Source organism: Ictidomys tridecemlineatus, chromosome 8 (genome assembly GCF_052094955.1).
Source record: "Ictidomys tridecemlineatus isolate mIctTri1 chromosome 8, mIctTri1.hap1, whole genome shotgun sequence".
Taxonomy (NCBI): domain Eukaryota; kingdom Metazoa; phylum Chordata; class Mammalia; order Rodentia; family Sciuridae; genus Ictidomys; species Ictidomys tridecemlineatus.
In genome coordinates, this window is record NC_135484.1 from 99,483,478 (window position 1) to 99,498,261 (window position 14,784).

General features: G+C 39.3%; 1 protein-coding gene across 2 annotated transcripts; it reads right to left on the bottom strand.

Annotated features, from left to right (window-relative positions):
- Positions 1-3,732: 3,732 nt before the first annotated feature.
- Positions 3,733-13,521, bottom strand: LOC101958905 (glutathione S-transferase alpha-3). Of its 2 annotated transcripts, XM_005318562.5 has the most exons (7): positions 13,364-13,521; positions 12,860-12,967; positions 9,917-9,968; positions 9,227-9,359; positions 7,041-7,182; positions 4,811-4,942; positions 3,733-3,960 (listed from the first exon to the last, which is right to left on the bottom strand). In XM_005318562.5, the coding sequence occupies exons 2-7, from the start codon at positions 12,944-12,946 to the stop codon at positions 3,841-3,843; spliced, it is 666 nt and encodes a 221-aa protein (XP_005318619.1). In that variant the 5' UTR covers positions 12,947-12,967; positions 13,364-13,521; the 3' UTR covers positions 3,733-3,840. The 2 variants fall into 2 exon arrangements, with proteins under 2 accessions (XP_005318619.1, XP_077876009.1); XM_078019883.1 differs by lacking the exons at positions 9,227-9,359; positions 9,917-9,968; positions 12,860-12,967; positions 13,364-13,521 and adding an exon at positions 8,724-8,742.
- Between the last annotated feature and the right edge of the window lie 1,263 nt (positions 13,522-14,784).

The window sequence follows — 14,784 nt, forward strand, 5'->3', positions numbered from 1 at the left end:
CACTTGCACAAGGTCCTGGGTTTGATCCCCAGTACCACAAAAATAAGTAAGTAAGTAAATAAATAAATATCAAGACCCATTTTCTTCATGGGGCAAATAAGTAAATAAATATCAAGACCCATTTTCTCCATGGAGCAAATACTGCTAGTATACATTTGTTCTTCAAGATATTTTGAAAAACTAAAAAGTTAGCCTACATATTTCCTCACATCTTAAACTAATCCTCCTAGTTCAGTCAGATAAGTTGACATCCACTTTTACCTCAAATATACATACATATAGCCTCTCGTTGAAAATGGTGGATGATATAAAGATTAAAAAACAAATGTTGATTTCTTTATATTTTTATATCACAAACTACCAGGAGAAACATTAAAAATATTTAACATCTGTTGTGATAAATATGATATATAAATCTTCATATGTGCCATAAATTAAAAATATATTTCTTCTTATTTTCTAACTAATATAAATGATGTGTCAGATAAAGATGGATAAAGTTGTGGAGCCAATCAGTCATAAATCACTGTCAAATATCCAGTCACTTTGTGATTTTTTTATAAAATGTTCCTGTGTTCAGTTTTTTCTTTGTGGCTTATTATGCATTCCTCAATCTTGTATTCCCAGCACAAAGAGCAATGAAGTAAATCTTAGGAAATTCACTCCAGGATAAAAATAAATTCTTAATGTATGTAATAAGCTAAGGAGTGCTGAATCTGATGAGTTAAAAAAAAAATCTTTGTTCTAGAGTGTGTTAGTCAGCTTCCCTTTCTGTAACAAAGGAACTGAGATAATCAACTTAAAAGAGGAAAGGTTTATTTTGGCTCACAGTTTCAGGCGTTTCAGTCAGTGTTCATTGGGCCTTTTTGTTTTTGTTCCTGTGGTGGGCCAGTATATTATGGCTGGCAAGGACACGTGTCAGAGGAAAACTGCTCACTTCAGGATTTTCCAAGAAGGAAAGAGAGAGAGAAGGTGGGGTGAGGGGAGGGAAGTGATGAGCTTCCTACAATCCTTTTGAAAGCCACACCTCCAGGGAGGTAAAAGTCCCCCTTCTAAAGATTTCCACCAGAGATATGAAAAATTGTGCTATGTATGTGTAATAAGAATTGTAATGCAAAGAAAGTATGTGTAGAAAGACATGAACTGGCGTGAACATACTTTATACAAAGATATGAAAAATTGTGCTCTATATGTGTATGAATTGTAATACATTCTGCTGTCATGTATTTAGAATAAATAAATAATTTAAAAAGATCTCTACCAACTTTAGAAGTGCCAAGCTGAGGAATAGGCCTTAAAAACAATCTTTTGAGAGACGTTCCAGATTTAAAATGTAGAATTTTGCCTCAGACCCCCCCAAAGACTCATGTACATCACCATGCAAAATACCTTTGTTCTGTCCCCAAGGCAGATTGAGAATATACTATTGAAAAGACCTTTAACAGAGGCTTTCCTTTAATTCCCTGAAAAGTCTCCAGGTGAGAGCAAGCAGGCAAATGTGCAAAGGGAACTGGAAACACTTTAGGAAGCTGTCTAGGAAGGAGCATCTGGTTTGCTCTCAGCTGACCCAATATTGAATAAATATTTTTAAAGTATGAGCCATCTGTGGGGAAGCTTACACTAAAAAAATGATTAGGTGTAACACAGCCCCAGATTCAATTCCCTAGATCCCATGGGCTTGCCGTAGGACAAATAACTACGCATCTCAACCTATATTTTGAGATTGCAGACTTGAAGGAGACCTCCTCTTCCTTCCCTTCACGTGGAGCATGGGAATGCTCCTGCTCAGGTGGAGAAGTGGTGGACAATGTTTTGACCAAGCCTCAGATCAGGAAGCCTCTGAGACGACAGGGCAGTATGTGGAGACAGAAGCAGAGGACCATTCAGATGTTCAGGTATTAGTCTCTGAGCTCCTTGATTCCTGGAATGGAGTAAACCCCCAGGCTACTGGATTTAATGTGGTATTTAGAATGGTTAATTGAGAGGCCACTAGGATGAGAGAGCTCCAGGTCCCTGACTCTCATGTATGTAAACCGAAACCCAACTCGTCAGGAAGGTGTACTAAATCTCATCTGATCAGAAACTGACAACTGACATCTAATCAGCGATTTTACACTTTAACCAAACAAATGTTTTCCTTTTCTTGTTTCCATAATTACCTTATAAAGATTTCCTCTCACGTCTACCTGGGTAGTGGCCTAATCATTCTGGTTTGTTAATGCTAGATACATGAATTTATGTCTACTGAAATAAACCTGTTAAAATTCGAATGTGCCTAAACTTATCTTTCAACATGGATAAGGGACTCTCAGTGGGGGAAAATGTCATTGTTCTGAGTTACTTTAAAGAACAGTTTTTAAAATGTGATTTTATGTCACGTTGGCAAGATAAGGTGTGTGGGTTTATTCTATGACTTTCTATTTTCCTCACCACAAAATCTAACTTTTTCCTATGGTCTTCAAAGTCTTTACTCCATACTCTGAGACCTGTTCCTGATGTCCCCTCAGGGTCACTTGTTCCTGTCTTAAGGTTTAATGATCCCCTGAAAGCAGCTGTGTTCTCTTTCCTCAAACACTTGACGCTTGGCCTCTTTTCTTGGCCATTGATTGTGCTGATCTCTGCCTGGGTACTACCCCCTGCTGCCCAGTGCTGGTGCCACCCATGCATACTGATTGTCCCTCCTGCTCATCTCACCTCAGAGTGATATACTCCTCTCCTTGAGAAACCTTGTCTCATCTGCAGATCCCAGCGGATGTCTACTGATGGTGAACTCCCAGCATTAGCTTATCTGAGCATGGTGTTTTGGGAGAAGTTATGTCCTCACAAAAGGCAGCTTAAGTCCTAACCCTTTATATGGAAAAAGGGTTTCTGCAGAAATAATTCAGTTGAGGTCATACTGATAAGGGTGGCTCCTAATCCAACTGCTGTTTTCCCCGTAAGAAGAGGAAAATTTAGACACACAACATATACAGGGAGAATGTCCTGTGACCATGAAGGCAGAGATTAGAGTGTTGTGACATTTTTAATTTTTTTTCCCAAAAACTCTTTTAAGAATTGCCAGCACCTATCAGATACTAGGAAGAAGCTAAAAAGGATCTTTCCCTAAAGCCTTCAGAGACACCATAGAACAGTTGTAGCTTGACTTTAGACTTAGCTCCAGAACTCTGAGGAAATGAATTTTCATTATTTAAAATCCCCAAGTTTGTAGGAATTTCTTGTAGCAGTCTTAGGAAGGTGGTACACATGGTATATATGATTTTAGATTAGGTTTATCTATTTTTTTTTTGTTTCTTTCTCTCACTAGAACCATTGCCATGATGTAGAGAATGTATCAGGTTTTTTCATCATTGATGTCTGGCTCCAGGAACACAGAATATTTTATGCTGGACATAAATATAGACTGAATAAACAGGGGAAAAGTAGAAAGAAATGGTTCTTTATAAGTTGTTTTTGTGTATTTTGGTGAGAAAGGTAGCAAAACATAAAAAAGATATTTTTGCAAAAGCTAGAGTGTCAGAGGAAAATTGCTACCACCATGCCTAGCTGTAGTTTAATTTTTGAGATAGTACATGACAGATGCTGTAAGACATTTTTAAAATTAAATCAGAGCCTAAGAAAGTTTCTCTCTCTATTTAAATTTAAAAAGATATCCCAGAAGATGATCATGATTATCAACTTGACCAAAACCAAATAAACTACATTGCAAAGAAGACTACATAGTTCATTTCTAACTAAATTAGCACATAAACTTTGGAAAACTTTATTAGCCTCCTAGTAATCAAGATCATCTTTTGGATAAAGCCCAGTATTGTAAGTGCTATGTCTCCATGTCTGCCTCATTTAACTGAAAATCTTCTTTATTGCTTCTACAGATTCTTCATTCTCCAAAGGCTTCCTCTGGCTGCCAGGCTGCAGAAACTTCTTCACTGTGGGCAGGTTACTGACTCTGGTTCTCAGGGCCTGCAATGCAGAACACAACCTCAGAGTGGAGCCCAAACCAACACCCATTAACAAAATCAGGAAGTATGAATCCCTCCACCAGCACAGTATGCTGGCTGGGAAACACATTGAATGAGAAAAAAAAGATAAGAGCTAGAAAATAAAGCTCAATGTCAATTTCCCCAACTTCTCTTTAAAACTGTATTCCATTCCAGCATTCTTCTCATTTGCCTTACACTTTAATCCTGCAGATTCATTGCTACTGTATGATATAAGAAAAAATATGTGACATGTGCCTGTCACATGTGGGCTAAAAGAATCACTCAAACAGAGTGAAAAGAAGATATGGGAAAACTGAGTTAGAAACAATGATAGAAAGAGACCAGCAAATCCAGGTGGCAGTCACTACAAATTATCACACTGAGAGATAAAGATGGGATTGTTGGGGGTGAGGTTTGTAGAGTGAAATATAATGTCTGAGGCTGGGAACCTGAGGGGGAGGAAGGAAAACAGATGGAAGGAGACCTTCTCAACATGGAAAGACAAGGGCATACATGGAACAAAGGGATTCCCAAGGAAGTCATGGTCAGAACCCAAATGGAATAGGGGCTGGGAGGAGAAAGCTGGGCCCTTGGTTTCACTTATGATACAAAACCAAATATACTTAGAGTAGCATACACCTCAAAAATTCCTTGTATAGCAAGGTTCTTTTCTTTCCTCAGAACCAGGGCCTAGAAGATTTTTTAGAGCCCAAAGAAGGGAGGGTGAAGCCTAGAGATGGATAGAAGTCAGAACACCACCAGCCCCAGTGTTTAGATGTTAGATTCCTGATGGGAGGTGTAGGCCTCTACAAGGACTTGAGAGAGAGCACCTTCAGTAGAGGGAAGTTGGCCAGAACAGTGGAGTCCAGCTCTTCCACATTGTAGAGAAGTTCAGTGAGGAGAATGTCAGCCTTGCTCAGCCTGTTGCCAACCAGGTAGTCTTGCCCATGGCTCTTTAACACCTGCAGAATGGGAGGAGTCGGGTCATGAACACACATAGCCAGACTGGGGCCCCAGCTTGTCCCTGAGCCTCTGAGCTCAACTCTCCGTAACTCCTGCCTCCTGAGAAGGTGTGGAGCTACCCAGAAGATCTTTATGGAGTCCCTGACTCATGAAGGAGAATCAGAAGTGGGTCACTGCTCCCTCCTCTGTGAAATCCTGCGTGATCCTTTTATTCTCATCCCCACACCCCTGTACTGTTCACACAGCTCACCACGCCCTCCATCTTCCACACGTGCCAAGGGCGTGGCATCTGATGGGCCATGGTTCCATCTGCCCTACACTCTAAATTGAGCAACAGGTAATTTTAAGATGTTCCACTCTCCTTTCTCTCCAGTCTCTGTACACAGTGTCTCCACATTATAAGCATTCTTTCCCTATGTGTACATCATTTCAGTGTCTCTGTTTTTCCCTTGTCTGATTTCTTAATGTCCTGGTTCTGTGTCCAGGATCTAAAGTGACTCTGAATCATCTTATCTTTTGTGACATTGGCTTTCAGCATGATGGTCTGAAATATATGCCACATTATCCAGGAGTGAACTGCACTGACATCTTCATTTTAGTCTGAAATGCATGGGAAAGGTGATATGTGGTGAGACACGAGTGGAGAGATGGACACATGATAGAGTTGACATGATATGGTGTAAATTCTGCTATCTCAGAGATGCGTACTTATGGGTTCTTTAAACTTTCTGTCAATTTCTGAATGTAATAAAATTTTCACAAAAGAATTTTTGGGTAATATGTGATATTTGTTTAAATATCTCAGCAATATTGAAATGAGGAAGAATAAAGAAAAGACCCCTGGCACTATCAATTAAACAAAATATTTTGTCAGCCACCCTATCAAATTAAGTTTACACAGATTAAGTTTGAACAATTGCTTGGTTCAAGAACAAAACACAACATCATATTTATGCTACAATTTAAAGCACTATTTTAGCTTTACCTCTAGTGTGCTCAAAAAATATTTTGTCAGCCACCCTATCAAATTAAGTTTACACAAATTAAGTTTGAACAATTGCTTGGTTCAAGAACAAAACACAACATCATATTTATGCTACAATTTAAAGCACTATTTTAGCTTTACCTCTAGTGTGCTCAGAATTTCCTACTGCCCAAGGGCTGATTCTGTACTATGAATACTGTACATAGAGAATTCTAGTTTGATTCCCAGTAATTAAAACTTTCAACTTGGTATCGTTAGTGCGAGCCTTCCTCATAGTCTATCTTTACGCAATGCCTAAGTGCCAGAGTACTAGATCAGTATACAAGAAGGCCCTCTGGAAGTGAAGGTCAATGTCCGAGGAATCCAAGGCACTGTTTTTCTCTTGCTTCTGTATGGAAAGAATATCTGAGTCCCCCAAACTCATAAGTTGTTATCTCAATGCTGTTAGGTGGGGCTTTTGGGACATAATTAGGTCCTGTGGGAAGAGTTTGCAAAAAATGGCACTACTGTCCTTATAATGAGACCTTGGACCCATCTGCCATAGGAGAACACAGCCCAAAATCAGCCATTCATGAAGCAAGAAGCAAAGCTTTCCAGATATCAATCCACCATGTCCTTGATCTGTCACTTCTCAGTCTCCAGAACTATGAGAAATATATATTTTTTGCATAAACCTCCCTCTATGGCATTATTCATATAGTAGTCCTAAGGGCTAAGATAACCTGTTAGGACTAAGATTCCCTCTAAACTCCGTCGCTGTGCTGTATTCATGAACTGCATCCTGTTCTATATGAATCTTCCCTCATTTCCACTGGACTGTCCCATCAATAGGCAAGCCTCACCCAAATAAAGACAAAGCCAGTGTTTGTGCTCAGGCCCAGCCTGATGCTGGTCATGATCTCCCTGCCTGGTCCTTCTCACTCAAGGTATAACCTACATCCTTCCCCTGTTGATAATAAGAATAGAAAATAATACCGTATCTTTCCTAATGTCCTTCCCATAGAGGTTGTATTGGTGGCAATATAGTTGAGAAGGACACAAGGCTGACCCAGCTTCACCCTGTCAATCTTCAATTTAGAGGGTGCCCTATAGGTGAAACCAATTCCACTTACCTTCTCAAAGGCAGGAAAATAACGGTTTCTCGATTTCTCTTTGATCTGGGTAAGTCTTCCACCTTTGTCACTAGGTGGAAGGTATGGGTAAAGAAGGACCAATTCATTCAAATCTGCCATCCCTTCTGAATACATATCAATTCTGGAAAAAACAAAACAAAACACAAACACTCTGTCAAAAGCCTTCTGCCCCACATTTTTTTCTGACCCACATTTTATAGTTTTGAAACACAAGAGAATAGAGCATCAAATAGGAGCAAATTAATTCCCCTCTAGTAGGGACTCTTCAAAATCCAGTTACAATCTTCTGGGTTTTATTTATAGATTAACATTTATTTCTTGGAGCAACCTACAGGGAATGCATGTCTAAATTTTTGTTATATACATGACCACATACAGTTCCAAAGAGCATACTGGGCCATCACAAGTTAAGGACTTTAGAGAACTTGGTATCTACAAACACTGGTAGTACATATAGGCTATGCTCTCTGTGCTGTGCCTTGTTCTGGACACAAATATATTGTGATTCCTGTGGCTAAGCACTTGCCTCCTAGGTAAACTCAAGACAGAGTCCCTGGCCCAGCCCCTCAGACAAGTCCCTGTTCTTCATTGTTTCTGTTATATAGCTCAGAATCATTCCATGTTCAATGTTAGAAATAAAGGGCTCCCAATTATTTCCCATAATTCATGTTCCCTAATCCGTTCCATATACTGTTGCCGAATGCTGTTTTTCCTCTTGTCTGATTTCTTAATGTCCTGGTTATGGGTCTAGGATCTAAAGTGACTTTGAATCATCAATCTTTTGTGACATTGGCTTTCAGCATGATGATCTAAAATATATGCTGCATTATCCAGGAGTGAACTGCACTGACATCTGCATCTTAATGTGATATAATGTTGTCATGATTGCATTCTTGCTTTCTCCACCTAAGAAAGTCCTCTACTTGCTGCAATTCTTCATATAGTTACAGTAAGTTCATGACATAGGAAAGCTTCATTTCTTTTGCCTCAAATGGGTTTTTCAAAATTCTTTTTAAAAAGCAATTTTATTGACAAATTTCACACCATAGTTGTCACCCAATTAAAGTTTACTATTCAGTGATTTTTTTAGTATACTCACAGAATTCTGCAAATATTAATATTCTCCAGTTCCAGAATATCTTAACCATGCTGGGTAGATTAACAAACATGTATACCACCTCTCCCAATAGCTCCAGAAAATACTAATCCACTTTACATCCCTGTAGACATGAGTATTCTTCACCATGCTAGAGAAACATACAAAATGTGATTGGAGTCTGTTTTCTTTAATGTGATATAATGTTGTCAAGGTCCATCCATGTTGCTACATGCATCTCTTTGGATATCAAATATGATTCCATTATATGACCAAAGAAATTTTCTTTATCCATTCATCCATTGGATTTTTAGTTTATTTACACTACTTGGGTATTATGAACAATGCAGCTGTGAATATTCATGTACAAATGCCACTCAGGATGTATTTTTATTCCTCTTGGGTATATCCATAGTTCTGGAATTGCTGGGGTAATGCTAACTCTAAAATTTTTGAGGAACTTTCCACAGATCCATTCAAGATGTTATTTTCAATAAAGTAGTTCCAGCCTAGGAGGGAGGAGACCTAAACCCCAGTGCTGAATCAGTGGGCTTCTTCAAGTCTACCTGAAATGCTTTGTGTCACCTTCATGTCTTGACACCAGACTCCATCAGCCATCATCAACTTGACCTATCTGTAGAAGAAGAGGGTAGCTTAGGTTCCTGCCTGTCAGTTTTGTATTTTCTGGAAATGGAAAATCAAGTGCTTTAGACCCTTCCTTCCCAGGCCTTCAAGTCTAGACACTCAAACTCTTCCCCTATCCCAAGTTATTGCATAGTTTAACCTCTAAGCTAAGCAAATGGAATCAGGATTCCACCATCTTCCTGAATTCATAGTTCTCAGGATTTGCAAGCCTCCATGAACCTCATCCTCTCTACATGACACTGCCCTGAATCCACTCCATGCTTACTCTTCCTGCATCTCCACAGCACTCTCCCATACTGTCCTCAGTGTTTATGCCCAGAGTCAGCCTGGTACTCCACAGGATCTCCCTGCCTTGGTTTTTCCCACTCAAGGAATGACCTAAACGCTTCTTGTGTTATCTGCAAAAATAGAAAATATGCCATACAGGGCTCTCTCCTTTATGTCCTTCCCATAGAGGTTGTGTTTGGCAGCAATGTAGTTGAGAATGGCTCTGGTCTGCACCAACTTCATCCCATCGATCTCCACCATGGGCACCTGCTGGAACATCAAACTCCCATCTTGTGGAAGGAGAAAACAAACAGAATGAAATGTGATCGCACATGTCCACAATGTAAAACAGTTGTGGAAATAACTGAAGATACAAGAGGAAAAAATTATCACTTGGTAAATTTTCAATAAGACACCAATTTATTTTTAGTTTTTGTTTCTTCTTTTCCTTATCCAACTTCTTTACTTTTAACCTCTTATCTCACAGCTGTTTTAATTTCCCAGCCATCCATACACATTGTGTGTCCCTGAATATTTGTGAGTTTAGCTCATCTTCAGGGATATTTTATAAAAAGTTGGAGAGGCTGCGATTGGTCAGGAGCCAATTCCATTCAGCGTATGAAGAAGGCAAGGAGAGGGCATGCAAGGGGCCCTGAGTTTGTTCCTTAGCAAGGACTCACAAAGGTCTCACTCTTGAGTCCCCAGAGAGTTGCCAGGTCTCACATTTTAACCACTCTCTACCCCTCCTCTGTCAGCACTGCCATCCTCACAGATACAAGAGTGTTGTCTGGTGTTTCAGTCTTCCACTAGGAACCCTCTTGAGAGGTATTACGATATTTGTTCTTACCTTTTCTTAACTTTTCCAAGTCTTCTCGAGTTTTCATGATTTTCTCTTCAAACTGGAGAGCAGAAACAGTAAATGAGTCCTGATTAGTTCACTCAATCGCCTTTCATGCTTGTCAGCTTGAATTATTCCTGTCTACGTATGGTATGAAGGGGGTAAGATTTTCAAGATTGGACATATTTATCAAAGAGTCTGGTCAAGGCTATCTGGAAATTTATAGTACATCTATTAGGAAAAATGCATGGGTCACAACCTTGAAAAATGCTTGATCCCATCCATCACAGATGTGTGGGCTGCTCAAGGGCACGGACCTCATCTGTCTAGTTCACTGTGTATCCCCAGGACCTACTACAAAACCTGGTTCTTTACAGGTGCCCACACAGTTATGTTGAATGACGAGTTCCATAGTTAATAGGCAGTTTGTTACTGTCTCCTCTCTCCTGCCCACCTCACAATTGTGGTGTGTATTTTTAGTAAAATTTTTCAGTATAATTGCATTCATTTTCTTATATGGTAGAGTTTAGATCTTTTTTAATACGAATTTCTGACATGCATAAAAATAAACAACTGTGTATATTGTTGCTCCTTTATCCCTCACCAATTTCAACAATTATCAACTGGTAGTAACAGGCTTTCATCCAGGTGCCCACTCACTCTTCTTGTCTGGTAATAGTTTAACGGAAGTCCTGTCATGGATTTCATGCACAGTCATGTGCCCCATAACAATGTCTCAGTCAATCACTAACTTTGTACACAAAGATGGTGCCATAAGATTATAAAAGAATGGAAAATTTCCCATTGATCAGTGAATACATCAGTGAACAAAATTCAGTGAAGCATTTAGTAGAAGCCTTTGAAGACTTCCATAAGATCCTTCAAAATATTGAAAACACAAGGGCTGCAAGTGTAGCTCAGTGGTAGAGCACTTGCCTGTCATACACACTGTCCTGGGATCAATCCCTAGCACTGTAAAAAAATTAAAAATTGTGGGGATGGGGTTGTGGCTTAGTGATAGAGCACTCGCCTAGCACGCATGAGAAACTGGGTTCCATCCTCAGCACCACATAAAAATAAAGTAAAGGTATTGTGTCCACCTAAAAACTAAAAAAATAAATATTAAAAAAATTCTATAAATTTCAGCTAATGGGTTTAAATAATATAGAATTACAATCACTGAGAATTGCCTGTATTAAAAACAAATTTTTTAAAAGTTGAAAACATACTCCAAACGACAAATTTCTCATTAATAGTAAGAATTTTTCATGGTACATTATCTGCTCCCAAGTAAATTATATATTTATACATAAGTTATGTATTTGTCAATGAACAAAAAGCAAAACAAGCAATCAACCATGCACATAATTCTGAACAGTGATGCCTCCTCATTGCACGCATCAGAATGATCCTTAGCAGCTAGATCAGGAGAAGGCACTGTGATCATAGCGAGTGACAGATCCATGCATGTTTCTGCCCCAAAACCTTCCAGTGATACACGATGGGGAGGAAGAAGACAGTGATATTGTTGATTCTGAACTTGTGTTTGCTTCTTAACTTTCAATGAAAGAGTTTTAAAAAAATAAAATTAAATAAAAACAAAAAATGGAAAAAGCTTAGAGACCAAGGATTAAAAATATTTTACACATCTATACAATGTTTTCATTTTAAGTATTACACAAGAGTCAAAAAGTTAAAAAAATAAAAGTTTGTAAAGTAAAAATTTTACAGTAAACTGAGGTTCATTTATTATTGAGGAAGGAAAACATTTTAATAAATTGAGTGCAGCCTGTGTGTGCAGATTCTTAAAGTGTGCATTGTGCTAAATCAACTTTTCATTATCTTAAGAAACACCTAACATAATCAACTTTAAAGAGGGACAGGTTAATTTTGGTTATCTCTGTTTCAGAGGTTTTGGTCCCTGGTCATTTGGCCCTGTTGCTTGGTGACAAGGCAGAACATCATGGCAGGCAGCACGTAGGGGAGCAAACCACTCACCTCTTGGCTGTCAGGAAACCAAGAGAGACACAGGGGCTGCATTCCCACACCCCCCTCAAAAGCAAGCCCTCAGCCACAGAACTCCTCCCACTAGGCCCCACCTCTAAACAGTTCCACTACACCCAGTGCTGCCTCAGGGTAGGGACACACCCTTTGAGAACTTTTCACATCCAAATTGTATCATTGGGTAGTGACCTGGGCCTTCACTTTCACTCACCACTCACTCACTGACTCACTTGGAGCAATTGTCAGACCTGAGAACTGATTCAGTGCTGCATATAGGTGTCTCATATTTCCTCTTTTGTACCATGTTTTTCTGTGCTTCTTTTGTGTTTAGATACACAAATGCTTATAATTGTGTTACCATCACCTACAATATTCAGTACACTATCATGTCACACAGGTGTGTGGCTTACCATCAACAGACCACAGAATGTAGCCAAGGAATATAGGAGGCTACCCCCACCCCGGGGTTTTGTGTTGGTACAATCTATAATGTTTGCACAATGAAATTTTCTAATGACATGTTTCTCAGACTGAGTCCTCATTGTTAATGACACATGACTCTCTTTCGTTCTTAAATAGTTCAATTAGTTTCTCTAAAATACAGAAACTGTTTAAAAATAACTATATTATCTCACCAAAAACACTAATAATAACTATCAGCAATATTCAATTAGTAATCATGTTTCTAATTCTTATAAATTATGTTCTATAGTGTTTAAACTTAAATCCAAATAAAGTCCACCAATTGTGGTATATTTCTTACATTAATGTTTATCTTCCTTGATGAGAATCCTGACAATTTAGTTAAGTTTGTATCTTAATTATTGGCAGTGTTGTTTAGGACACAATTCTTGACATGGTATCTAAGAAACATCACTTAGCTTATGTGAGAAAAGTATCTAATAACTTAAAATGATCCAAACTGAAATGATCTAACTCAGAACTTACCTCTACGCCAGCTGCAGCCAAGAGCCATCGAATGTTCTCCATTCTGCCCCGTCCATCAAAGTAGTGAAGAATGGGTTTCCCTGCCATGATAGCAGTGTCTGGGTTTTCCTAAATATGAGTGAGTGAAAGAAACTGTTACTATGGCAAAACCTAAAGAAAACCTTACTTCACTTGTTCTTAGTTGGCTTTTAAAATAAATCACTAATTTTGGAATTCACACAGTCAGCCAACTCTTGACTAGTCTCATGTTAGCTTTGCTAGGAACACAACTCTGTCTGAGGCCACCTAAGAAATTTAAAAACTGTTCTCCAGAGAATGTTATCACCCTGTGTCCTCCAGGGGAAAGATGCATTTCTCCATCTCCCCTGTTCTCTGGGGGAAAGTGGCCTTGTATATCCTAAAAACTGAAGAATAAGTTGTGTTACAACACATGGCTAAACCAGTCAGGACCACTCCAGGTGTACTGAGCTGGCACAAAATGATCACACAGAGATAGAGAAATACCTTTTTCTTTGGGTTCCGCCAATGGCTCCTTTGACTCTTCTCTCACAAAGGAGGCAATAAAGAGAGCATGCCTCAAACCCGGGGTTTTATTGGGGGAGGCTGGTCCATTGAATATTTTATCCCCAAAAGGGCAAAGGGGTAGGATTACAAAGGAATAGGTGAGTGTAACTCAACCCCAGTGGGTGTCGCCTACTCCTGGAGCCACGCCTTGTTATTCCAGCTGTGCCAAGTCTCAGTAACCCCAGTTACTGAGACTTGGCACTGCCTTGCCAGACTGAATGCAATAATTGTTCAGAACCCAGTGCATGAGGACTTAAAGGCCTCTGCATCAGAGCTTTTCCTGAGAAAAGTAACTAAAAATATAAGAACATAAGATTTTCTAATCGGCAAATTTTCTGTAGATTTACAGAACTCAGAACATTTTGTGACTTATGCTAACAGCAACCCGTGCGTCAAAAAAGCAGCCACCCCGAACTTCTAAGCACACTGGAATATGGAAATATACTGGCACATGTTTCTGTGATGCATTTCCCACAACTCCTAATATGAGTCTTGCACTTGTAAGTGTATTCTTGCACTTAGATGGGGCAGGATGAATCAGCACAACTTTAATCTTTGTAGACTTGGATACATTGGGTCTTTGAAGTTTCTCACACAACTTTTGTTCAACTTTCCTCTGAACTCTTTAGCTGTGTTTGACTCCATCTGTCCTTGGGAACCTTTAGTCCAGTTGCAATATTGTAAGTCAACAAGCCAACAAAAGGTAACTACTAGAAAAATATTCAGAATTAACTGCAGAAATTGGTAGAATCTTCTCAAGGATTATGTTTCCACTAAATGATATCTACTTAATTTCATTTATTATTTTACTTAATATTTATAGATCACTCATTGTGTTCCCCGAATTGCTTTAGGCATAGAGGCTATCATAAAAAAACAAATCCTGAACAAGAGAAGAAGCTAACATGTGAAGATCCAGGCTAAGACAACCCCAGCCAGAAGGAAGATGAAGGCAGGGAACTTGGTCAGGAACAAGTATGGAGTCTTTCAAACCAGGAAGAAGGAAGGTCGGTATTGTAGGATCAGGAGAGGAAGCACTGAAAGATGAGGTCAGAGAGGTGGGCATGAGTGTGCTAGCCATCTATTGCTGCAGAGATTGCCACCAAGTTTACTGGTTTAAAGCAACAAGCATTTACTATGCTCACAATCTGTGAATGAAAGTCAGGAATCTGGGAGCAATTTAGTGGGAGATTCAGCATCAGGATGTCTCAGGAGGCTGCAGTCAGTTTAATTCAGATACTGTCATCACCTGAAGGATTAATTGTTGGTGGTCCACTTCAGACATGCCCCCTCACTCAGGTGTTGGCTGAGTCCTCAGTTCCTCCCTGGAAGGTGGCACCAGATCTCAGTTCCTTGATATG